The sequence below is a fragment of the Harpegnathos saltator genome, unplaced genomic scaffold (genome assembly GCF_003227715.2).
Source record: "Harpegnathos saltator strain DR-91 unplaced genomic scaffold, Hsal_v8.6 scaffold115, whole genome shotgun sequence".
NCBI lineage: Eukaryota > Metazoa > Arthropoda > Insecta > Hymenoptera > Formicidae > Harpegnathos > Harpegnathos saltator.
The window spans coordinates 82,061-108,252 of NW_020229890.1; the positions used below are offsets into that span (position 1 = coordinate 82,061).

Below are 26,192 nucleotides of genomic sequence, written 5' to 3' on the forward strand. Positions count from 1 at the left end.
AGGGAGAGGAGGGAGAGAGAATCAGAGAGTAAGAGAGAAAGATCACGACCACGCATCGCGCGTTATTTGATCCAGTTTACAGACGTTTACAAATCCTCGATAACGACGTGTCAACCAGTCACCAAAGATAGCACACGCGGCTGAAGGAAGATCGAGTTGCCCTCGTAATTATTCTCCGTCTTGTTATTGTGTCGCGAATTATTACATGTTACCATCTTATATACACGTCGCGAGAGAGCACCTACGACTCTGCGCGGACGCGGATCGGCGATGGCCGACACGCTGAGTAACGCGGTCTCGATCGATCAGCCAAGTCGCGCGTATCGCCGGAGAGAGACCGCGAGCGAGCGAGCGAGCGAGAGAGAGAGAGAGAGAGAGAGAGAGAGAGAGAGAGAGAGAGAGAACTCACAGCGAGTCTCCGGAATCGAGCACGGTACCGGCACGCTGCAGCGAAAAGGGCACGTACGCGCGAGCGAAGATTCGTGCTGGAAACAATGCTCGTGGTGTAATATTAAAGAGTCGGAGCTCGCGCGTGGCGGCGCACAGCCGACAATATTGTTTTGTCCCGGTGTACGAGGCGCGGTGGTCACGAACCGACGTATTTTCCCGGTGCCGAGCATTTATCGCGTCCGCGTCTCCCTTTCCCCCCTCGCGGCTGTCTCGGCGTTTCCGATTTTTCTCCGCTCGGGGACATGCGGAGAATACCGGAGAAAGCGAGAACGAGAGAGAGAGAGAGAGAGAGAGAGAGAGAGAGAGAGAGAGAGAGAGAGAGAGAGAGAGAGAGCGCTTCACGGCCGCGTGAACTTCGCGCGGCACGACTTGCGTCGACGAAGAGGACATGAAGAGCGTCACATGCTCCTGCCGCGATTCGCGCGATATAAGAATAGAAGTTATGGCGAGATACCGGGCATCATGGCGGTGCGTAACGAATCGGGAATCAGTGCCAAATGTGAGGCCAAATGAGAGAGCGGGATTCGCGGTGTACTCGCGGTGCGACATAAATAAAACATATTATGTAAGACGTTGCGCAAGTGCGCTCGGCGTTATCGTCGATATCGGCGATATACATCGACTGCCGTAACGACTCTCTCGACCGATCACTGTCAACTCCTCCGTCGATACCGTCGATGAGCTGTTCTCAAGATCCACGCAATCGCGAAAGTCATGGCTAGCTGGCGGAACACTGCATTCGTCATATTCCACGAATGAAGTCACCCGGACATTCTAGACCCCTGAAAGAACTCTGTAGTAACCGGGAGCCCTGCAGTTCCCATAGGGAACTTTAAAACTGGACCTTAAAACTACAAAGCCGAGAAATTTGTGTTAAAGAATCCCGATCCGAAAGTAGAAAAGATGACAGAGGCGTTAACGGCAACGCGATATTAAGCCGATCTTCCAGCACAAATTTACGCAGCCTCGCAAAGGAACAATAAGCTACTAACATAGTGGAATAACATAGTGCCGCTCGGCAACACGTCGTGCATCAAAAGCTCGACCACTCTACTCGCAAACCTGACGATTTTTTCTTTCCTGGTCACCTTTATTCGTCTCTTTCACGTTGCTTTCACGTTACCGCCGACCGCCAGTGATCCAGGCCTCTATCTCTTTCTCGTTTGAGAGAAAGAGGCGGCGTTAAGTGGACCATGTCTCGACGAAATATAGAAGACTCCGCGGGTCGACGCTCCGTAGCGTGGTCAAGGTCACGTCGCGTGTTACGAGCTCGGGTGAAAACCCGGAGCTTTCCTTGTCGTCGTCCCGCGCGAAAAGACACAAGATGTGTGTGACAGGTACGAGAGAGTGAGATCGGGGAGCAAAGTGCACGACAGCAAGCAGCGACGCGGCTCAAGCGAACGCTCACGCGACTGATACGTTCAAGATACGGATTATAAAGTCGCGTCTCTCTTGCGCAAACACTCGACGCGCGTACGACTATTGGGAAACGGGCGCTCTCTACACTCGCTTTCGGTTCTGTAATTAATTCCGCGTAATTGAGCAATTAGAGAGACAGACAGGGAGAGAGGAGGCGAATGTGTTCGAGGGAACACGAAGCGCGAGAGCGACCAACTACCGACTCGATCACGAGTGCCAAGGGTCCGCGTGGCTGTCGATTACGGGATGATCGGCCACTCGGCTTTCCCAGCCGGCTGGGAAAGCCGAGGGCCGATGTGCGAACGGTGGTGGACCATGACGACGAGTTGTCCACGAGTGTCCCAGATCCCGATCTAGACAGAGTACGAATATACGGAGCTTGAGGGATGTATCATTCGCACGGCGTACCATCACCTTAATTCCTCAGTCGGTATCGCCTTCGCCGCCTTTTAAGATAGCCCATTCATGAAAAGACTGAAACTGACCGCGAAGAATTCGTTCTTCGACCGGCCGAAGGAACAATGAGAACGCAGAGAGAAAAGGTAAAAATCAGTCAGTGTAAAAATCCAAACCTGTGCTAATCATCACGGGCCCTATTGTTGAATCTATACGCGACTGTAAGAAATACAAATTGCGGAAAAATCGACCGCCTTTCTCCTCCCCCTCTGTCTCCTCCGCCTCTCCGATATATCGCCTCCTTTTTTATGCACGCACAAAGCCTTTTCTTAAAGGTCTTTTCCGTCGCCTCCTCGGAGATGCGGCCTCAACGGTCGAGTCCAAATGGCTTTTCCGAGCTACCACCGCGGTGGTTCGCATCGCTTCTGATTTTGTTTTCGCTTTCGTGCTCGCGTAAGAAAAAGCATAGCTCTCCTAATGACATGATAATGATATAGTTTTTATGCTGAATAATACAAAAGGCAAGGTCGCTAGGGCGTTTTACGGTAATGCGGTATAATGGGAGAGTAATTAAGGAAGGAATAAAATAATGAGATGGACGAAACAGGAGAGAGAGAGAGAGAGAGAGAGAGAGAGGGAGAGAGAGAGAGAGAGAGGGGGAGAGAGAGAGAGAGAGAGAGAGAGAGAGAGAGAGAGAGAGAGAGAGAGAGAGAGAGAGAGAGAGAGAGATATCAACACTAATGATACACCGCGACTCGGTGCGCGTGTGCATAAAAGAAGGGGCGAAGGAAAGGCGGATGATTTTTCCGCAATAGCGCAGCATCGGAACGACGTGCGAACCGAGTGGTGGATTCCACTCAGCCGTGGAGCTTTGTCCGCTGCTGCCATTGCCAGCCCCGCTTACAATGGTCACTACACTAGGAAAAAAAATGTAGTATCCAACAAAACTGTTTAGTTGAGGCATTTTTTAATAGCAACCAAAAATATCTTGTTTTATATAACAAAATATTTAGTTGTCTCAACTAAATATATTTTTCCGCTTTGTTCTCTGGACCAAAAATGATTTTGTTCTTGGACTTCGTATATAAAAATTAAGCATCATAGTTATTTTATCCATAAAAATTACATAATAACGAAATATTATTTTACATAAACTAAAATAATGCCCAGTGGATATTATTTTGTCTTTCTTCTGTTACTGTGCACTAAAATTTAGATTTTACATATTAAGAAGAAATTATAGTATTTTTCAACATAATTCATACAGTTAAAGCTTTTTGGTTGCCGTAACGTAAAAATATTACGTTATACGAACAAACCGCCAATCAAACAAGATATTTGTTTGCACAGGAACTAAACAGTTTCGTTGGGCATATTTTAACCGAATTATTTTGTTGTTACAACAAAATTTTCGTTCACGCAACAATACATTTTTCCTAGTGTAGGTTTTCACCGAAATCGGTTTTCCCCCGTGTTTCTTCCCATAATGTCTTCGTGAGGAGAGACGTGTTTGTTTGAAGATAAATCATCGTGAGATTTCTCGCGTCGTTCTGTTATTCCCTTGAAATATGAGGACCATTTGAAAAAAATTATTATTCGCAACGAAAGCGAGACCCGCCCCTAAATCTCAGGTACTGGACATAGGAGGATTTCGGTGTGTTTCGACATCCGTTAGTCAGTCCTCAACTTCGCCCGAGTCCGTTGGTCGTCGATACGAATAGTGGCTCTCGTAAGTTCGCAGTCGGGATTTAATTTAATCAAGCAAAATAATTACGTAAGTGTGTTGACTGTCGAATCCGCGGCAGGCAGGGTGCAAAAGGGGCAAGGGGCAAGGGGCAAGGCGGCGAGAGCAAGATACCGGCGAGAAATAGCGATCTCGTTCTCCCAGAGGGAAGAGAACCTCTGCTCGCGCAAAGCCAGAGCGCGGTCTGTTCCGGAGTTTTCCAGCGGCGGGGTTCGTAACGTACGGGCGCAACCGGCGACGACGATGACGACGACAATGACGACGCTTTCCACGGGGCGTTCTCGCAGGAGCCCGATAAAAATAATGACATGATAATACAACAGTCGTACTGCATAAGTACGAGTGCGAGCCGCCAGGCGAGCGCGGCTCTTTCGGCCCGACGCGACTTAATGAGAACGCAGCACTCAAAGTTGAATCCGCGCGCAATCAAAGAGAGAAGGAAAACACGTGCGATCGCGATCGCGTCAGTGGAAATTGAAAAATGAATACCATCTACATACAGTGGGACTATTATGCTCGGCCGCGAGGCTCGGCGAGATCGCGATACCGTTTTTCAGCCGGGCGTATCACGGACACACGCTTTCCCGAGTCTGTTTAATTAATTAATTAAGAATAAATTTCCCGAGGCGAGGAAGAGAGCACGCGCACGAAGATTCTCGCGGATTCTCCAGCCGCCGCCGCCGCCGGCCGCAGCGATTCGTATCTCGAAGGCAGCGCACGCAGCAGCTAAGCTAAGCTAAGCGTCGCTGAGCGACGAACCTTAGCAATGGACGCTACAACGGCCGACGACGACGACGACGACGACGACGACGAGCTCTCGGCCCCGTTCTGCATTGAGAACGACGAGAGACGAACGTTGAAAACCGCGAGGAGAGAGAACACGTACATTCATCCCGGCTAGTACGTAGCGCGCGGACGGAACGAATCCACGTGAACGCAGCGGCGTTTTTCTTCGCGCCGAGCGCGCAGAGTGTCGGGATAAAAGGCGTCCGGGTGCCACGAACCGTATTACAGATTCACCTCGCCGGCGATCTCGGACTTCGTCCCATTATCGGCTCACTAATAATATGCGGGAGACTCTAAATCACGTCACAAAGGACCGTGCTGTGTGGTGTGTGTAACCGTGAATGGCGCGGCCCGAGGACTGGATTTCAATTTGTCTTGATCGCCGCGACGTGAATATTAAAAGCTCCACCCGCGCGGGGGTCTGCGTATGTGTACATATGTGCGTGTGTGTGTGTATATATATATATATGTGTGAGCGCCTGTGTGCGTGGCACGTGTGTACGTGTGTGTATGCATATGCGTAGCGCCGCTCCCGAGAGCATACATTCCGGTATCCTGAATAGCCGTGGCCGGCGCAATAGCTCTTTCCGTGGCGTGAAACGCGTAATGCCGGTAAACGCTCGGCGAAGCTAATTATTCTATCTGTCGTCGTCGTCAGCGGCGGCGGCGCGTCGAGTTGTCGTCGTCGTCGTCGTGGTCGTCGTCGTGGTCGTCGTCGTCGTCGACGGCGGCGGCGGCGGCGCGCCGACGCTCGCGAGCTCGCGAGTCGCGCTCGCATTCGACGCGCGTCGAGACCGTTAACGAGAGATAAAATCGGCGTAAAATCGGCCCGAATCTGACTTTCTCGGCCGACGTAATAACGACGAGAGGATAAAAGGCGCGAGTGCGTGCGTGCGTGCGTGCGTGCATGCGTGCGTGCGTGCGAGGCGATCGGCGGCGGCCGGTGGGCGTGCGAACGAGCCGGCGCGGCGCGGCGGACCGAATCATTTTTCACCGTCGATCGTATTAATTAGCCGGAGACGCGAGATACTTCTCGATCGCTCGCTCCGATCATTAAGCGATCGATTAAAGGGGGTGAGGTCACATTCTCTACGCTTGTTAATAGCAGGCTACGGCACCACTCACTCTCTCTCTCTCTCTCTCTCTCTCTCTCTCTCTCTCTCTCTCGTGTCGATTAAAGATACCCCTAATGATTCGCTCCGTTAATACCGATTCGCCCGGCGCGCGATCTCGTGACTTGTCGTTAATCACGCCACGTCTCTCGTCGTTCACACCGCTACGAGAGAGCGTGCGTTTAAATGACGGAGACAATGCGCCGCTTATCGGCGCTGGCCATCGCACGCCCGAGGAATTCCTCAGGGGGAGGAGAGGGGGGGAGGTGGGGATTAACATTCGGCCGCATATGAATACATATATATACATGTATGCGTATCTCGGGAAATCGAATAATTGTTCGCGCGCGCGCGGTCTCGTCCCGGGGATTCAAAGCCCTCGTTCAATTACCGTGAGATTCGAGATTGAGATTAGCCGGGAGGGGCGCGAACGATGAAATCTTCGTCGTGTCGCCGTAAGCGGAGAGACGTGGCGACAAGCGAGGACAAATATTGACGCGCGCACGCGCGCGACGCGGCGATTTGCGAGATTAGGGGTGAAGAGGAGCGAGCGAGCGAGTGACGCGGGGCGTTTGGAATTCGAGCGATTTCCTCCTCGTCATCGCTCCGATATCACCGGCATATCTTAATGCCGCTTTAATCACCGGCCGCACGAACTCTCCTCGACGATCCAGGCCGATTTCCTCCTCACGAGTGCGGCCACGCAGACGAGAATACGTAATGACCCCTCAGCCGTGTAAGCAGCCGACCCCGGCTGCTTTTATCGCTTATTATCGCGAGATTATCGATATCGAGATGAGGGAAAGAAAGGAGGCAAGAAGAAGAAGAAGAAGAAGAAGAAGAAGAAAACGCGAGCGGGCAGATACCGAAAATCGCAGCGAGCACAAAGAAAATCGTCCGAGAATCGCAGAATCGAGCAACCCTCATACTTTGTATAACACGGCGATTGAGTTCTTGTCCAGGTCGTTCAATGTGTATCCTGCGCGCGACTCTTCACCTCGATCGCTACCTCGATGATCGGCATGATGAGAATTGATTCTCGCATACGGGGCATACGACAACAACAACAACAACACACGCCGAGATCTCGCTCGGCGACTTTTTCGCGGATCTTCCGCGATCTTGCGCGATCAGAAACGCCGGAGAAACGTGTCGTTACCGTTTCGAGCGGTAGCCGTTACGACGCGACTCGACTGCTTCGGGACGACGAGAGAGTGAACACAGTGTCGCAAACACGCGGCGCGACGTGTGCGACACGAGCGACGGCGGAGACGGCACTGATATTATTTCGAGGACGAAATTACTCTGCTTGTTTGTTGCCCGTGTAAATGACGCGGGAAACGCGTCGAGGCAGTTCGCAGGCGAGAGGAGCGAGCGAGGCGAAGGAAAATATTGAAGAGCGCGAAGAAGGAAGAGGAGGAAGAGCCATCTTTCCACGGAGGCACTCATTGTGGTCCAACCACGACGGCCATATAGGTCTACGAGGAAGTTATTGCTTCTGCATCCGTTTCCGTCCCACGGCCTCGCGCGCGTCAGCCTCGCTTCTACTCGCCGTCTGATACTTAACGCTTTACGACTCACGGTATTATCATCCCCCACTTTCCCCGTGCCGCCACCGGGGCACTTTTCTCGAGGGTTTTCAACGTCTCCTGCCGAATACGTGTTTCCCGAGTCGAGCTCCGTCTTCCCCTCTCCCTCTCAGAGAAATGTCGGCCGAGCGTTTCCACGCGAGAGATGACGACTCGTCGTGAGCCGCGAGGCCGCGTCTCTCTCTCTCTCTCTCTCTCTCTCTCTCTCTCTCTCTCTCTCTCTCTCTCTCTCTCTCTCTCTCTCTTGACCTCTCCGTTACTTCCACCGCAACGTCGAGCGGTATTCCGATCGGTACCTTCATGGCGATTAATATCGCGCTTCAAGGTATGATTTCCATCCGCGATGGAAAAGCGTAGAGAGAGAGAGAGAGAGAGAGAGAGAGAGAGAGAGAGAGAGAGAGGGAGAGAGGGAGAGAGAGAGAGGGAGAAAGAAGGGGCAGGCAAACATACCGCGAGGAACGCGAGCGCGAGCAATCTCGAAGCTAATCACGAGCGTTCGTGCCGATGGACGTGCTAGCCGCGTCCTCGCCGAATGAGATCTTACGACGCAAAAGAAGATATTCTCCGAGGATAAGCGCATCATGCCGCTCCTTTCGAGTGCACGCGACGCTACACGCAAGTGCAGGGCGGCGGTGGCGAGCCGCGAACGCTGCTCGCGAGTCTTGTTAGCGATTCGCTCGAAATGCAACGAGAGAGAAGGAAGGAAAGAGAGGAGGAAGGAGAAATGCGACGACGACGATGATTAGAGATACCGAACAGGCGGCCAGAGAGAGGGACGGCCGATTCCTCCGTCTAATTACTCTCGCACTCGTAACTCCCTCGCGTCTTCATACGTGAAAAAGCCGAGCGAGCGCGCGGCTCCGGCGCGGCGGCGCGTGTTCGGGTGAAATTGCTTCGACGGGCACGGCTCGGCACACTCGTGAGAGGCCGTTTATGGTGTAAGCGTCGTACAAAGTGTGGCACGTGCTTTTCCAGAGGTGCCGGCGCTCTGCGGGAACGGCAACACAACTCCGGGGCGCTTTGCACGGCTGAGGGAGCCCGCCGCGCGCCGGGATTCGATTACGAGAGCTCGATGCGAGAAGCGTTCCTCCCTCGATTTCTACATATGCCGGAGTTATCCAGCGTGAATCTTTCTATACGAATTGCTCAGCGAGGCGCGCGCGCGCGCGCGCGCGCGCGACTCGCCCTCGCTCGTCGTCGGCCGGCGATCCCGCGCGCCGACGCCGACGCCGACGGCACCGCCGCGTTTTCGCGCTCCCGGCCCTTTTTCGCGATGCAACTCGTGTTAATTAATTTCACGCGACACGGAGGCGGGGCCGACTTTCCGCCGCGAACGAATCAGCTCGAGAGATTCGTCGCGGTGCCTTATTAAAATTAAACTCGTTACCAGGATTCCGCCTCCCCCCCTCCCCCTCTACCGGTATAAATGGTCCATATCACGGCCGCGCAGGCGGACTTTGCGGTCGCAATAACGCGAAAACGGAATAAAAAGGCAACTCTTTCCTCGCTCCTCGTGTTTTGATGCTAAAAATAGCGACATGGCGTCGCGCAACAATGCAGCACGCGTTGCGCGGATGCATCTGGACCGCAGCAGTCCTTCGTCACCGACTTCTCCTAAAATTATCTCAAACACGCCATCAGCCTCCTATTTTACTAGTCGTTTCGTCGTTTCGAGTGGGAGTCGCGTGCCATTAGTCGGCCTCTCGCGCTCTCTCTCTCTCTCTCTCTCTCTCTCTCTCTCTCTCTCTCTCTCTCTCTCTATTCATCTCACGTGTAATACCCTAACTTTTCAGACGTGCCTTTTCGTTTGACTCACCAACGTGTTCCCGAGGCAGCCTTGCCCTTCGCAGCTGCGAGCAATCGGCTCGTAACTTGTCGCTGCCAGAGAACAGGGGTTTTTAATGCGCCTTCCAGGCGTACGGAATGTCGTGTAACCGCAACCTTGAAGCCAACGACGAATTCTTCGAGTAAAATTATTACTCAATCGCGAGCGCGCGTGTTTCAACCGGGGTTTCCGCGGGATTAAAATCCAAAGCTCGAGTTGACCGACTTGTGAGGAACTTGTCGCGAAATCGCCAAGTATCGCCAAGGTCTCCTCCGGGAAACGTTCAATGTGGAGAAACAAGTTTCTGATCGATCGGACAAAATTTGTCAACCGCGAGAGCAGTTTCCCCGTTCGTCCGCTCGAGTGAGACGAGAGAGAGAGCGTCTCTCGATCGCAGCGAAAAACTCGACAAGTTTTTCAGTTTCTCGGCGAGCGATTTTCGAGCGAGTCAGCGAGGAGAAGATCATCACGCGTGTGTTTCTGCGTCCGTTAGCGACGCACGAGACGCACCACGCACCTCCGGTAACGGGCACGTCGGCGGTTTCATTTGGAGTCTAGACGTCCCCGGGGTCGGGTTCCCGGTATCTCTGATATTTATAATCGCGCGAAACCTCGTCCCCCCCGCATTAAAAGACTCGATTCTCGGATTAGCGGAAGCTAGCGCGCTCTTAGATCTCTCGTACGGGAGACGACCGACACGTGTCGCGTCAAAAGCCGGTCTTCTCGCGCGCTCGCGCTCGCGCCTTCCTCCTCCGTGAGTCCCTTTCCCTATCGTCGTCCTTCCATCAGTGTATACACCACCACTCGATGTCCGCTTCACCATTTTCCATTCTCCGTTTTCAAACGTTCCTTAAATATACACGTCGCTCGCGCGCCCCGCCGGAGTGTCTTAATTTTCCACATCATTCCGTGTAACGCGACGTTCGCGGTATACGCCCACTGTGCGCGCGCGCGCGCGAAAGAGCGGCTGCTTTGAGCGACGATTTTATCGGTCTCGACGATTCTCAACATCCGTCGAATTAATCGCGATTCGCTAGCCCCTCGCCCGATGTGTCCGAATGTGCAAATTGCTGGACTCGCGTTGGCGCACCTGCGGCGTTTATTATTTAATTCAAAGCGACCGCCGCAAGTCTCTCTCTCTCTCTCTCTCTCTCTCTGTGTGTGTATGTCCGTCTCTGAGAGAAAGGAGTGAGTCGCCGATACGCGATAAATCAAGGTTGACGGTTTCAGTTACGCGACGGAATAATTTACGACGTAATTCCTAATTGCCGTCGCGCGATTCGCTAATGTGTCGCTGTCCGTTCTCAGTCCAATTAAATCACAGCGTTAAGGGAGAATCACATCGCGTCGCGCTGCATAGTACACCGCGCGGAGAGTCCAGAGACGAGACGTGCATGATTTCTCTTTCTCTCTCTCTCTCTCTCTCTCTCTCTCTGTCTCTCTCTCTCTCTGTCTCTCTCTTCCCTCCCCCCTCACACACACACACTCTCTCTCTCTCTCTCTCTCTTTTTCTCCTTTCCTTTCCCCTCTCTGTCCCTCCCGCCCTGTCGCCCTCTCTTTTACTCGTGTGAATCTTTTAGATTGGCGAGTGCACGGCGAGCGTGTGCATCGTGCATCCTGCGGTTGCACGCGTGGTCGAATAACGCGACCGGGCGTCTCTGAAATAGCGCAATTAAGCAAATGACGCGTCCCACACGTGCCTTCCTTCTTTAGTGCCCCCTTCCCGCGCCCTCCTCTCTCTTGCGTGTAGTCTATCGCTTCGCCAAGATTCATCGTGTTGCTAAGAGAAAGGCAAATTCCCGCCGTTTATTGATGCAAACTCACCACCAGTTGAGAAGAGCACGTAATTGCGGGAGCGCGGATAATATATCCGCCGCAATCTTTCAATTAACGCGCGAATCGGACGCGGACTCTCGAGTGGAAATGTTGCATTCGCATTAATCTCGCCGAACTTGGGGGGGAAAAAACGGTGGACGAGCTCGCGATGCGACGCTTCTCAGCCTGTTGTCCTATCGTTGACGTTTATAAATAGTTATTTGTCGCCATTTTTTTATCGTCAGCGTTATTGCTGTATATGCACGCGCTATATTTATCCTTAGAACTTGTTCCTTCTTCGAAGTTTTCAAAATTCTATCCACTTAAAGACCAGCGAGAAATGATGATGAAAGAAAACATCGTGAAAGCGGAAAATCTGCTCGTTCGTTTAACCATCGATCCCGAGTACAACGTTGCATCTCAGGACTCTCCAGCGGTCCTTCGAGTTGGATGAGATTTGCAAGCTTCGCGAGAGATCAAACTGTCGACTCGGCTCAATCCGCATTAACTTCTCCCTCTCTCTCTCTCTCTCTCTCTCTCAATCACTGGTGAGATACTTCATCATTCTATAAGAAAAACGCCTTTCGGAATCTAATATCTCCCGTGCGATATCAATCAGCGACGCGAACGTGAGTGGTTTTCATACGGGAAATACGCCAACGGTACAACCTTGACTTGGAATCGAAACGCTTATCGCGAGATCTCGACCGGCTTTTCTGTTCACCGTCGCATCCTTCATCGCGCGATATCAAATTATCCGACGTTAATAACCTCGATAATTTCCTTTCACGCGCGCCGATCGGCAGAGACGCGTCGGCCACGCCGCTTCCGCGCTCGTATATATAGGGTGTCCCCGTAACGACACGCATGTGCGAGTAGAACGGCACAAAATGTGTGCCAAAGTCCTCCTTCACCATCCGCGCGTCCGCGTAAAATTTCGAGTTACCGATGAAAGAAGATTAGCAAATCGACGGTCTCTCAACGATCGGCTCGTCGATCTTATTTCGCTAATACCTTCAAAATTCACGCGGTGCAGCTTGCATACCGGAAGAGAGGAGCATTTTTATCCATCCTGCGTGTTGCACAGGACACCCTGTATATGCATCGACGCCGCGGAGTAGAGCCGCGGAAGGACAGATGCGCGCTTCACCACCCAGGCAATCCGTGCGCGCAGCGCAAGTCGCGCGCGTTCGAGCGAGCGGAAGCGGGCAGGACGACGGGACGATACCGAATGCAACGTGCGCGCAAAGTGCACAGGCAGTTACACAAGGAGCCGCCGATAATATACCGCAAACGCGACATGAGCGCATGTCGCGTTTGCCGAGCCGCTGCAATGAGGCCAAGTGCGTGCAAGTAGCCGGCCTGGGCGGCAACGTCACTGCAATGTAAGCCGGTAGTAAGGCGTAACCGTCACTTTTCGACGGCAGCTGCTCAAACTTACGCACGCGCCGCGCATCATTATATGTAATTTTCGGAGATACGCGCGAAAATCGAACAAGGGTCGCGCACGAACGCGTTTACGCGACTCGCGACTGGCGATGTCGCGCGCGCGCGCGCGCTTTCGAGGTCATAAAACACCCGAACTCCCGTTATGAGCACTTTTTCCACGGAAATGAAAAAAAAGTCCGCTCGCCGTCCGTGGTTTCACGCATTCGTACGCCCGGGTCTTATATCGGCCGCGCGGCCGCGCGACGACTCGGTATATCGATGGCAAGATTTCGGCCAGATAAGCGCCGCGAAGTAAGTGTACAAAGAGCCGGACCCGCTTCTTTCCGCGTACAGAGTGTACCGAGCGAAATGAGTTATATCCTATTATTAACTCCCGACTGTGCGCATCGGCGACACGGCGAGCGCGCTCGCATGCTAATGACCAGCTGGAGCGTCGTAAAAAACATTTTTTCGTGCGTTAAAGACGTGCGTGAGGAGGGAGAGAGAGAGAGAGAGAGAGAGAGAGAGAGATAACAATTAAAAAAAAAAGTGGCGTATTATTATAATTACCGCCGTCCAAGCTGCGCCCTGCAGACTTGAGAGCTGAACAAGTCGCGAACGTTCCACCCTGACGCTCGGCTCGTCGTTTCCGCGGACACCCACCGCGACGTCGCGACCGTCACGCGGGGAGAGCTCGAGAACAGGAGGATTACATTCCACGTGGGACGATGTGACGAAACGCGCTCGACGGAGAGCGAAGAAGGAGAGCGAAGAAGGAGCGCTCGACGACACGTCGCACTGCGCCGCCGCGCCGGGGCGGTGAGAAAAACCGTCGCCACTTTTGATACGGCTACTATGAGCGCGAGAATTAAAATGAATGCGAGCGACGGAGAGTGAGGGAGCGAGATCTACGGTCGCGTCTTTGATATGAGTGCGTGCGTGCGTGCGTGCGTGCGCGACGGAAAAGCCGTTCGTTCTCCCGTCGTGAAAACGATCGGTGATAATCTGCCATTGTGGGAGACGCCGCTACAATTGTGTGACACTTTTGTGCTCTCGCCGACAAATACGCGCGCGAGCGTCAATGTGCTCGGACGACGAAGAAAGAGAAGGGAGGAGGAGGAGGAGGAGGAGGAGGAGGAGGAGGAGGAGGAGGAAGAGGAGGACGAGGAGGAGGACGAGGAGGAGGACGAGGAGGAAGACGAGGAGGAGGAGGAGGAGGAGGAGGAGAGTCAGGAAGATCCCGACATTTGTCTTCTCTCTCACCACGTGGATAAACGAGGTGGAGACGATGAGGAGCAAAAGAAGACAATATTTTACACGGAGACGCATGAGACAACGAGAGGGGCGCGTGTTGCTCGTCGCTAAGAGACGACACTCTCTCTCTCTCTCTCTCTCTCTCTCTCTCTCTCTCTCTCTCTCGCGCGCGCGGCTGCGATGGTCCGGTGCACATGTACGTACGCACGTACGCACGCACGCACGCACGCACGCACGCACGCACGCATGTGAGACTGAATGAATGCGAGCGACACTTGCACCCTCATGATTCATTGAAATTCAAATGATATCTCCGGCTCGTCTCTCTCGGCCGCGAGCAGCGAGCTGCGCTGGTGTGTGCGTGCGATGCGCGCGTGTGCGTTGCACACATGTGCGTGGCGCGCCGCCACCGTGCGCGTATACGCACTCGCACGCTGTAGAGACCGATCATCAACGCGATCGCGCGCGCGCGCGCGCGAGTGCACGTGCTCTTCGTTGTCTCTGTGACAGCGTGACACCCCATGAAAACGTGCGCCGTGCTTTACATATATGCTTATACGCCGGCCGGAGATATTCATTATAATAGCGAGCGCGAGCATAATATGATATACCTTTGGTATGCTAACCGGGGTCAAAATATAACTCTCCGTCGACGACGAGAGATTCGAGCCGCCCCGGGACACGATGGAGACATCCCCGAATTCCAGCACGCATCCCTCCTCCCACACGCGGCGACGCTCGTTCGCCCGCCGTCGTTAACGCGAGACGTGAACGCGCGCGAGTATCGAGAGAAGGAGCGAGAGTGAACGAACGAGAGTGCGAGCGAGAGAGCAAGAGAGAGAGAGAGAGAGAGAGGGAGAGAGAGAGAGAGAGAGAGAGAGAAAACATGGGATATCGGAAGCGGATGACCCTAACGTATCGCCGGCAATAAAAAAGGAATGCAAGCAGCGGAGGGCGAAGATAGAACACGAAGTGAGAGAGAGAGAGAGGGAGGGAGACTAGCGGCGAAGAAAGTCCAAACGAAGGTAAACGCTACGGCTCGCACACGCACGCGACGGTGGGACCGAGCGGAAGAGACGGAAGAAGACGTTATTGCGCGCACGCCTGTCCCGTGCTGTGTGTACACCGGAGAATTGCTAACGTCGTAGTCCACGAGATAAGGGACACGCTTGCGCCACCGACTACTGGCGTTATCGTGGATCTCTCTTTCTCTCCCCCTCTGTCGTTCTTTCTCTCTCGGCGGAGATCTCGCGGAGTCCCGACGCGCTCGTCGTTCTCTCTCACCGGTGCGATGCGTGCGCGACGCGCTCCGATTGTCACCGATTGGGGAAAATTCAAAGTGTCTTGAGAAAGAGAAAGGGAGAAGGAGGAGCGGGGCGCGTTATCGACAATTGCTGCGCCTTCGCGGTTTCGCGTGCGGCGCGAAAGAAAGAAAGAAGAGAAAGGAGAGGGGGGGAGGGGGCAGCAGGAAATATGATAAAAGAAGAGAAGAAAGAAACGTAACGCGGCCAAGGGGAGGAAAAGAGCTGCTAGGTTGATCAACGATATGTCACATCCTGTTGTTGTTGTTGTTGTTATTGTTATTACTGTTGTTGTTATTATGTCGTTGTCGTTGGAAATCTCATTTCTGCGAATCAGCAGGCGCCGCAACGAACCTTTTCTGGCCAGCTGCTCGCTGTCCAAGTGCCGCGCGCGCGCGCGCCGCGATAATAATCGTAACCGAGTTACGGAGGAGAATTACGACGTGAACACGGCCGCGTTCGTCACGACAGCCGGGGGCTGACCAAAACACGTACGCGTACTTTTGCTCGCGCGCCTCTCTTCTTCATTTCGCGAGCACAGCCACGCTCTCTCCTCGCGTGCGCGCTTCTTCGTTTCGCTTGTGGGATTTCTCCCGCTTCGACTTTTTCCATCGTAACGCGCGTCGCGCTGAGAACAACGGGGAATCATCCCCCGATCGAATAGTGCAGTCTCTTTCCGCGTAGGTTCATAATGATGCTTTCCTGAGGCTACCTGGCGCCAGGTCTGAGGTCCCCGTCCGAGCGGCGGACAAATACAAAGAATTCCCAAAGGCTGTTTGGCAGCGTTCGCTCCTCAGGCGAGATGGCATTTATTTCTGGCATTTCTGCCTACTCGCCTGGCCAGGCAAACCGACAGGTTGACCCACCACCAACCGACCCAACCGACTTCAACTGGAGGAAAATAGCGAACTAAGCTATTCCGAAGGCAGAGAGGCGCGTTGACCGCAGAGGGAGAAGAAGACGAACGCTCGGCTCGCAATTGGTTGCTTATAACGAGCGCGCGCGGAAAGCGCGCGTAGGTAGCTTAATAGCCATATTTACAGCCTCATCCAATTATTGGGTAAACACGAGGAATCCGCGGGTCAATATATCGCTTGAAAAAAAAAAGGCGAGCGAGCGGGCGAGCGAGCGAAGGGAGAGAGAAAGAGAGACAGAGAGAAAACTAGCCGTCAGGCCGCTTACGGGTAAGCGATGCAGGTGTTGCACGGACTAAGTGAATTAGAGCTCGGTAAGGTTGTCGAACGCTACGTTACTATTTTCAACCGGCTTCTGTTCCAGCCTATCGTCGATCCCCTCCTTCCCCCGCTGCCCCCCCCCCCCGCCCCGTTCGCCCTTTGGTCTTGAGTCGCGCCGGAGAGTGTGCACACGCGCAGACTCTGATTAACATATTCCCTTCGCTGTACGCGTCGCGTTGATTTCGCGTTTCTCGCGATATCGCATGCCGTAAATTGTAACGCTCGAATTCCATGTGCAGTTACGAGCGAACGAATGAATTCGCCTGTGAGCAGCGCGAACGCAGCGGTAGCGGAGCGCCGCCGTCGGTGGTGGAGGTTGTTGCACCACCACTCCGTGTGCACTCTCTTTTTCTCGTTCTCTCCTGAATTATGCCATTTAAGGGAAATACGCCGTAGCGCTGTCGAGGGAGAGGGAGAGGGAGAGAGAGAGAGAGAGAGAGAGAGAGAGAGAGAGAGAAAGAGAGAATCCCTTTTCCCCGTATCTGAAAAACAAAAGGGACGCGACAATGGAAGCAGTCGGACGACACCCTTCGCACGAGAGAAAGAGAGAGAGAGAGAGAGAGAGAGAGAGAGAGAGAGACGCGTACGCGCGACGCTCAATAATAATCTCGTTGAGCACCCCGCTACTACGGTAATTGCGTTTTCGCACGCGTACGCCGGCTAATTGATCGAGCAATACGGACGAGCGCGAGAAAAAATACGAGGAGCGGCGGACGCGCCGGCGACGATAATGAGGCGAAAAAGGCTACAAGGTATTAAGCAAGAATTGTCGGCGCATCGGATTCTCACACACGGCTTTTCCATCGTTTATCGGCGCAGCTTATCTAGCGACAATAGCGTAATGTATGCGACAGAAAGCAGTGCGAGCGCGCCGCACGACGGAGGTATTTCGTAGAACGGACATTCGTAGCTCCTCCTCGTGCATACGCGATCGCGAGAGAGAGAGAGAGAGAGAGAGAGAGAGAAAGAGAGAGAGAGTGAGAGCGAGCTACCGTGTATAATATCGCGCGTTTGCACGCGACATCATTCTCTCTTACCTTCGCAACATCAACGAATGAGAATTAATTGTCGACGTCGATAAAGTTTACGATATTCCTGCGGTATCGCGCGCGACCCGATATCGGCGCGCGCACCTCCGCGGCTCTGGCAAGGTTAATATGAGATGTAGACGACGCGCGCGTCTATAAATATTGCGCGCAAACGTCATTCGCCGCTCTCACGTGATAGACGCGGGCCGCGAACGCACACAGACTTTGGAAATAAAAAGGAAAGAAGCGATCGCGCGCGCGCGCGCGATCGCAGCTGTCTTATCACGCTATACGTTATTAACACAACGATAACACAACGCCGGCGGGACAGTGCATGAGCATTTCCGCGGTGAACGCGAATGCGCCATTGGACAATAAAAGCATAATTGTCCGCCGCGCGGAGGGTCTACGTCATCCGAGGAAGTCCGCGGGCGGGGGAATTAATTTTCGCCGAGCGACAATTGAACACTCGATGCACATGTCGATCGTAAAAAAGCGAGCGCTGCCAAGCGTCCCCGCTCGCGCGATTCGGCGAGACTGCTGCCAATAACAATCGTTGCAACGCGTTGCGATCCACGCGAAGACGATTGCGCCGCTCGATACAGGAAGCGACGCGAGGAATGGATCGGATAAAACGAGACCGATTTCGCACGGCGCTTTGTTCGGAATACCTCGCACACACGCGCGCGCCGCGAGACTTGTTACTTTTCACCTCTTTATACCTGGAGATTTCGGCCCGGAGACGCGAACGACGTTATTTTTCAAAATTACAAAGCATGCGCCCACCTACGGTCCAAGTTAAGCGCGCCACGACTACAACAGCGACGGCGACGGCGACGGCGACGACGAATCGTGTTCTAAGTTTTAGGTGTACCGGTGCATCTGCATAATGATAATGCATTTGCATAATCACAATGATAACTCGCGCTGCGCGCTCGTCATCGTTTGTCTTGCCATCGCGACATCGAGCGCGATATACGAGGTGTCCCTATTCGTCTCACGCGCGTTTAGATCCCTCGAGGAGTCGGCCGACTTTTTATTTTCTTGCGCCGCGAGATCGTCGTGCTTGAATTCCGTTCTGATGCTCGTTTCAACGAATATCTTCATCTGTTTGCTCGTTGAAGAGAGAGAGAGAGAAAAAGAGACTTGTTCTCAAGGAGCGTGCAATGCCGACGACCGGTAACGGTAACGTCACGTTGATCGAGAAATCAATTTCGCCGCGTTCATTAGTCCGAATCGGCGAACGGAACAATTTCAGTTATTCGTAACAATTTATTTATCTACCTCTCTCTCTCTCTCTCTCGCGCGCGCGCGCGCACGCGCGAAAAGAGAGCGAGTTCGCAGACCACCCTGTGAATCGTCGCTCGCGCGACGTCGAACACACACGTGAGCGTGGAGGACACGCCGTGGTGCTTGCTGGACGAAGCACGGTGTCTTAGCCGCGTGAAACATACACGCTCATAGAGAAGCAACGAAGCTCCCCCTCCCCCCTCCCTCCTCTCTCGTTCTCGATCTACGGTCGAACACACAATACACACAGACGGCGCGCGGCGTAAAAGGTCGCCGTGCAAGCGTGTATGGGAGCAAAATAGCCGGCAATTTGCAGGTTTACGAGTTATTTCACAATGGCTGCAAAGTATAGTGCTACAGTATTATATCGCCGTGGTAGCTCGAGTGCACGGTCAGCGAACGGTGTTGCACGGCCTGCGAGAGACGAGCGCGTGTGGGTGCGTGCGCGCGCGCGCGCGCGCGAGAGAGAGAGAGAGAGAGAGAGAGAGAGAGAGAGAGAGAGAGAGAGAGAGAGAGAGATAGAGAGCGAGCAAACGAGGGCTGAGGCGGACCAAGGAGGACGAGGAGGAGGAGGAGGAGAAGGAGGAGGAGGAGGAGGAGGAGGAGGGTCTCTCCTCTCTCGTATGGACGCGATGTTCGCGTTGGCTATCACCGTCGCTGGATTACTTTGTGTACGATAGGTAGGTATACAACGTCGATCGTTGCTTCGCTGAAACGAGCTCGCGGGGCGCGTCGGGCGGGGGTGGGGTGAGGTGAGGTGGGAGGAGGGCGGAGGGGACGGACGCTCCCGTCCCAGTACGCTACCCTGTTTCGAGACAATAACCGACCGACTATAAACCTGTCCGGAGGTTGGACGCTCTTATTCCGGCGAGTTAGAGCCGGTTTCTGAGAGCGCGTTAGGCCGAATCTCTCGATCGAGGCTCGTCGCGATGGCGATACGTTTGCGATGGCGAGAGAGCGGCTCGCGTGGCGATTATCCGCCGTCGAGGCGGCGACGCGAGACACGAGAAGCCTCGAGACAGACAGACAGACAGACAGACAGACAGACAGACAGAGAGAGAGAGAGAGAGAGAGAGAGAGAGAGAGAGAGAGAGAGAGATTCGCGGCGCGGGAAGAAACGCGAGCGATTACCGACACCTCGACGAGGAAAAGAAAACGAGAGGAAACGGGGGAAGGTTAAAACAGACGAAACTCCACCATCACCCCGAAGAAGAAAGATTAAAGACCCAGCTTGTACGCCCTCGCCGGAATGATGGATGCGATCTCCGTGAGATGCGGGCGCCGTTTGGCGAGTAGGTGGAGACTTCTATTTCCATTCCCGCGCTCGTTGTTCCTCACTTCCTCCCGCCCCGCTCGCAGCCCGTTTATCCGCGAGCAAGCGTCACACAAGCGCGCGCTTCCCGCCCGTTGCGCACATTTCAATCAGAGGTGATACGCTTCTCGCGCCCACACTCTCTGTTCCGCGAAAACGGCCGAAAATGACGCGACCTCGCCGATCAAGAACGCGCTCGCGCTCTCTCTCTCCCTCTCTCGCTCGCGAGAGGCGTGTTGTTTTTTCACCGGAAATATCCACAAGCGTTGAAACATGCAGATATATTCATCACGTGATTTTACAGACCCGTCGCCCGTCGCGATACGGATTTATCAACTACCGCTCGTCGAGAGTCGAGGCGAGCATCCCCCAAGTGAGTTTGTCGCGCGGTCCGCGAGAAGGTTCGCGCGCGCGCGCGCGAACAACAATCTAAATGGTAATCCGATACCACACCCCCTTCGCAAAAAGTGAAAACCGCGGTCGGGCAAGGTGACCGGGCCCTCGACCCCGTACAGCAAAAATGCAAGCGCGAGCAGAGTACGCGGCGGCCGCTGCAAAAAGCGTTAACAAGGCTGCGATGCGGCCCCGACTAATTCTATAACTTCGTCCTCTGCCCTCTCCCATCTACTATCCGCTATCCCGGTCCCGAGATGCTCCTTTCTCTCTTTCGCTCTCTCTTTCTCTCTCTCTCTCTCTCTCTCTCTCTCTCTCTCTCTCTCTCTCTCTCTCTCTCTCTCTCTCTCTCTCTCTCTCTTTCTCGGTGTCGAGCCGATCGTCTCGTTCTTGTCCGAAACACCGTCGACGAGCAAACGAACGGACAAACGGACAGTCAGTCGGCCGGCCACTCGGTCGGTCGGTAATTATCTCCCGCCCGTGTAAAAATAATAATTAGCTCCCATCGTTGCATTAATTAAAGCCTCCCCCTTTCTCTCTCGCTCTCACCGTGCGCGGCCGGCCGCCGCGTTCTCGTCCCGCGCTCTTGCGCAAGGGGAGAGTTCCGTCGTAATTACACGTCCCTCGTGGCACTAACCAGTGTCCCACAAAGGCGACCGCGCGCGAGTTATTCACGCCCACGACACTCGGCCTGGCATCGCGCCGCACGCTAAAGCCGCTGAAGTCGAGAGAGAGAGAGAGAGAGAGAGACTCGCGGCCGGCAAAGCTACCCCCGGAAGTTGTCGGATCGCTCGCGTAATTAATGCACTGCTCGGCCTGCCGATGCTTTTTCTTTCCGGGGCTTCTTCGGCCGATACGATAGAAAGAGAAAGAGAAAGAGACAGAGAGAGAGAGAGAGAGAGAGGGGGGAGGGGGGGGGAGAGAGAGAGAGAGAGAGAGACTACTTCTCAAGCCGTGCAACCCGGCCGGCCTATTTGCTAAAGTCTGTGATTGTTATGCGGTTGCTCGGTTTACCCAGCCCTCATCGTCAAATAGACAGCCCTCGTCGACAGCGATCGAGGACAAAGCGAATGCGGTATCTTATCGAGGAAATGGAGGCGAGCGAGCGGAGTATGCGCGTGTATAGCTGGACAAATCATATTTGACATACCTGTTTAAATTGATCCTCGAAGCTCCAGCTCGTCTGCTGAGGATTCGATCCTGGCAAAGGACTCGGCCCTGGCGGGTGACTCGGTCCCGGTTGCTGACTCGGTCCCGGCTGATGGCTCGTGCCGGCGACGCTGTTTTGCACGCTGTTGCTGCACTCCGCGCGCACATTCTGCGACTCTCTGTGGTGGTGGTGGTTGTTGTTGTTGTTGTTGTTGTTGTTGTTGTTGCTGCTGCTATTGTTATTGTTGGTCTCGCGGACCTCGCTGCTACCCGACGGGCTGCTGCCCATCGGAGAATCGCTGTGACGGGTGTTGACAGGCGAGACTATGCGGCTGCCGGACACGCTGCTGTAACTTCCCAGTTGCGCGTGATTGTTGTGCAACTGCGGTTGCGACAGGAACGAATGCGGATTGAAACTGAAATGGGGCATGCTGCCGAAGGGCGACATATTGCTGTTGTTCAACGCTGCTTCGTTGAACACCCGATGTAACGCGTCCAGTCCATTCCTAGTGTTTTCCAGCATTTCACTTTCGTTCTGCAATTGCAAAAGCGCAGCATACATCATCATCTCCTGCGTGAAAGAAGCGTGACGATTAGATTGATGAAGCGATGACGAGCGATTGATAAAGGGGGGAGGGAGGGAGTGAGTAGTCGGTCGTTCGACTATTCGGGTGCCGAAGACGAATTCACGTAGACGGAGATCGCGCCGCCTAATATCCGCCGATGTTATTCCGCATTACGAGATTACGGCGAAAATTTGTTATCGGAACGGCGATCGTAAAAGAGATTTGCGCCACGTCCAGGCTCGCCCCCCCCTCCCTCCCGTGTGTCTCATCCGGTTGAGGCTGTTGCGCAATAAAAGGAAAAAAAAAAAAAAGAAAAAAAGAAGAAATCTTTTGTTGCGTGCGCGCGCGCACGCGCGGTGACACGATGCTAACTCATTTATGACTGTCAACGTCCGCAACGTACGACTATCTCACGATTTTCCACGAGTAGGCGTCACTCCACCTTGCCACTTTTGTAGGTCAACGAACGCGCGCGACTCCTTCGCGCGAGCAGGTTTTATGACGAATTATGCGACCGCTTATCTTCGGAGGACGGAAACTCGTCTTGGCTGCGGCCGAACGCGAAGGGAACTTTTCGACAATGCGGCGTGTTTGATGAAAGCTAAGCGGGTGCGAATCACGCGCTACAGGAAGTCGCTCGCGGGAAAAGGTTCGCCGAAAGCAAAGCTGGTCTGGTCGATAGGATTAGGTTAGGGTGGACTAAAGCTACATGTAAAACTTTTAGGACATGTAAAACTTTTAGGACACTTACCTCCAGTTTCATCTTCGTCAGAATGTGCGGGTGGGCGGTCAGCAGATTTTGGATCTGTGCCAATGTAGGATTCGGCACTAGATTATTGCCGGCCTGCAACGACCCGGTGTCCAGCGGAGATTGCGTGTTGCTCTGCCGAGGCTGTTGGAATAGGTCTTCCGTGCTGTCGTCGTCCTGATCCGAGTCGGACGCATCTTCCTCTTGATGCGACTGAAATCACAAGAGACAACACAATGATTGACGACCGTTCAGGTCCGATTCCGAGCCGAAGCTCCTTGGACTCGCGCGTTATATAAAGCGACCCCGTTAGAGAACCATCTTGGTCCTTGGTTCTGAAAGGACCTTTGGGCCTTCCAGACCGAGAACGACCGTGAGAAGCATATCGCTTCCGCTTTCTGACTGCGCTAATTTCAGCGAAACAGGTCGAAATCGACGCGCAGCGAAATCGCGACGCGAAGTCGCTTGTCATCGCGACATCAAGCGCGCAGGCGTATTCGCGAGTAAGGAGGGCAGATATTGGAGCATTAAACATTAATTAGGAAAATGGCGAATGCGGTGAGTTATATACACCGAGATAGAGCCGCTATCGAGTAACATTATTATGCCACGGGTGTCATAAGTGTTTTACAGCCGTGCCCATTGCGCCAGTGCGGGCATAAAAATGTACAAAGTCACATTACCGGCGAACGGAAACGACCATCGTAAAAAATGCCGAGAGCAGAGAGAGAGAGGGGGACGTTCCATATTTTTCCCTCACTCCGAATTAACTCGCGAGCTCTCCCGATAAATTATCCCGCCGCGCGTTTCTCGGACACCCACGACGGCGGGCGTCACGAATCGCGCGCATTGCGACCGCGTCTCTCTCTCTCTCTCTCTCTCTCTCTCTCGTCGGTGAATTCTCCGACGACGAAGGCGCGAGACGCACTCGTCCCACCGAAGAAGGAGGAAACGGAGAGTGTCCCCACTTTGATCTAAGAAAAAATACAAATATACATACATGCACTTGGATTCGAAGCGAGCTTTTACCTGGAAACGAACGGACTCGGACTAAACACGCCTGTGTACCACCAATCGAATGCAGGTGTACTCTACGTTCGGCCCGATCTCAAAATGGGGGGCGCGATTCGATACGAGGACGAGCAGCGACGAGAACCGCCGGGCCCCTCTGTCGGCGTTTCGAGCACGTGTGATAATATTGACTCTCCGCCGCTACGGCGGTGGTCAGAAGTGAATAAGCGCCACGAAATAGAATCCTAATCAAATACGAAACACGCTTTCCAGATTCCAATCTAACCGACAGCCACCAGATTTACGAGCATTCGCTCGTCATCCCGATGAAATATGTAGCCACTCGGGTCCACGTCGAATTCTCTACGTGTCCGCCTCGGACCATGAAGAAGACGAGACGAGGAACAATACCCCGGCGATAAGATTGTGACGAGACGAGGAGACGCGCATTCCCAGCGGGATCCGACGCGCGCACCGATTACGCGCTAACGCTACGTCACGTGTCCGGTGACGACCGAGGGTGAAGTCGTATATCGCGAAAGTCACCGTGTATTCCGGAAGCGAGCGCCAGCGCGGAGAAATATCGTGGAAAGCCGCTGCTATCGGCGGGAACGACGGGTGGGAGAGCAAGGGGAAGCGCGGGAATAAATTATCGGCTGCGCGCGGTTAACCGAGCGCGAGCGCGCGAGCGGCATCGTTATTCTGTGGCGTGTGGCGCGGGCTCGCGAATTATATCATTCGAGTGTTCACAGACGCGCACCGTCATTACAATAATCACGGTAGAGCCCGCGCGCGCGCGCATTCGAGGGTGCCCATTGTTCCGCTGCGCACCGAGTCGTTCGCACGTAGGTGTCTGAATGTCTCGTATGGAAAGTGACGCGAGAGAGGCACTGTATACTGGCCCAACCGCGCGCGCGCGCGCGGGGTCCTCTCGAATCCGCTGGAACGTCGGAGATGAGGCACGCACAATTTATCAAATCGTCCCGAGGCCGCGCAGCAACGTGACAGATAAAATTTCCCTTCTCATCGATATCAAGCCGAATAAATAAAATCGAATAAATATCATAGCAAATAACGAGTTCATAGGGAGATAAAAAATAAATCCTTCCTTCTGTGTGTCCCCTTTTGTCGATTAGATTTATCGCCGACGATACGACGACAACTCTCTAATGATTATTCACTTTGATCACGTCACGTACCTTCTGGTGAATAAACATCGAAACCGTCAGGAGAAATGAATATTCACGAAATCGACGAATATTCCGTTCGGTGTGTTCAGCCCAGCGCGCCGCCATCGACAGATTAGATCGCGCGCCCGTCGATCGCGCCTGTACTCTCTTTATCCCTCGATAACCGCCCAAGATGAGCGGAATAAATCAATAGACGGACGTAGGGAAGCTCGAGTTCGGACGGTCAAGGGGCGGCCGCCGATGCAGGTAGAACTGTCGTCTTAAATAAATAAGTGGGCGCGGATCCATTCTTCGGCGGGGAAAAGAGAAAAAGGCACGAAGAGAGCGGAAAGAGAGAGAGAGAGAGAGAGGAGGGGAGAGGGGCAGAGAGAAAGAGAGAGAGAGAGAGAGAGAGAGAATCACTCCCACACTCGAGTCTCGCCGAAGAGAGACACCCGCGTGTGTCGGTATTCCTGCATAATTCATGCATCGTCGTCCACCGTGATCGCGACGTATTTCCCAGCCCCAGCGCGGCGCGATCGGATGCCGGCTGAAGGAGAGCTGCATCGTCCAAGCCGCGAGATGAAGGAGCGAACGACGAATGCCGTGCGCCACGTCGTTCGGATGGATCGCGGATTCACCAGCTCGAGACGCATTCAACGCGGTGTTACGCGTCAAATATACGACATTCACCACGCCGTCGCATAGTGTGGAACGCTATTCTCTCTTTCTCCCTTGAACCCTATCTCGGGAGCTCTCTCTCTCTCTCTCTCTCTCTCTCTCTCTCTCTCTCTCTCTCTCTCTCCCTCTCTCTCCTTCCCGATGCAGCCGGCGAACTCGCGCGCGCGACACTGCGGTCCCATGAAGACATTTTAACGAGATTTAATATATCCTAGGCACGACAATAGCTAAATTTACCGAAGGCTAAGCCGCGGCGCGTTTTATACCTCTCGCAGCCACTGCAGATAACTGTGTCCGCCGTGATTTATCGCCACGCCGCCACCATCCGATTGTTTTATTGTTTATACCTTATAGTTTCCACGCTTCGCGCGAGCGCGCTGCAACAAAGACTCGTGGGTGCGAGAGAGCGCGTGAGAGTGCGTGTGTTATATGCCTCGGCGCGCGGCCTGTAAATCATCGCCTAAACGCTCCGGGCACCGTAGACACGGCGT

At 53.9% G+C, this 26,192-nt stretch overlaps 1 protein-coding gene across 5 annotated transcripts in view; it reads right to left on the reverse strand.

The window, feature by feature from the left end:
- Positions 1-26,192, reverse strand: part of retn (retained) — a 155,763-nt gene that overhangs the window by 68,304 nt on the left and 61,267 nt on the right. For all 5 annotated transcript variants that reach the window (XM_025302480.1, XM_011145910.3, XM_011145882.3 and 2 more), the window contains exons 2-3: positions 22,844-23,053; positions 21,528-22,061 (exon numbers count right to left, since the gene is read on the reverse strand). In XM_025302480.1, the coding sequence (XP_025158265.1) occupies positions 21,528-22,061; positions 22,844-23,053 (744 nt within the window). The remainder of the gene's footprint in view (positions 1-21,527; positions 22,062-22,843; positions 23,054-26,192) is intronic.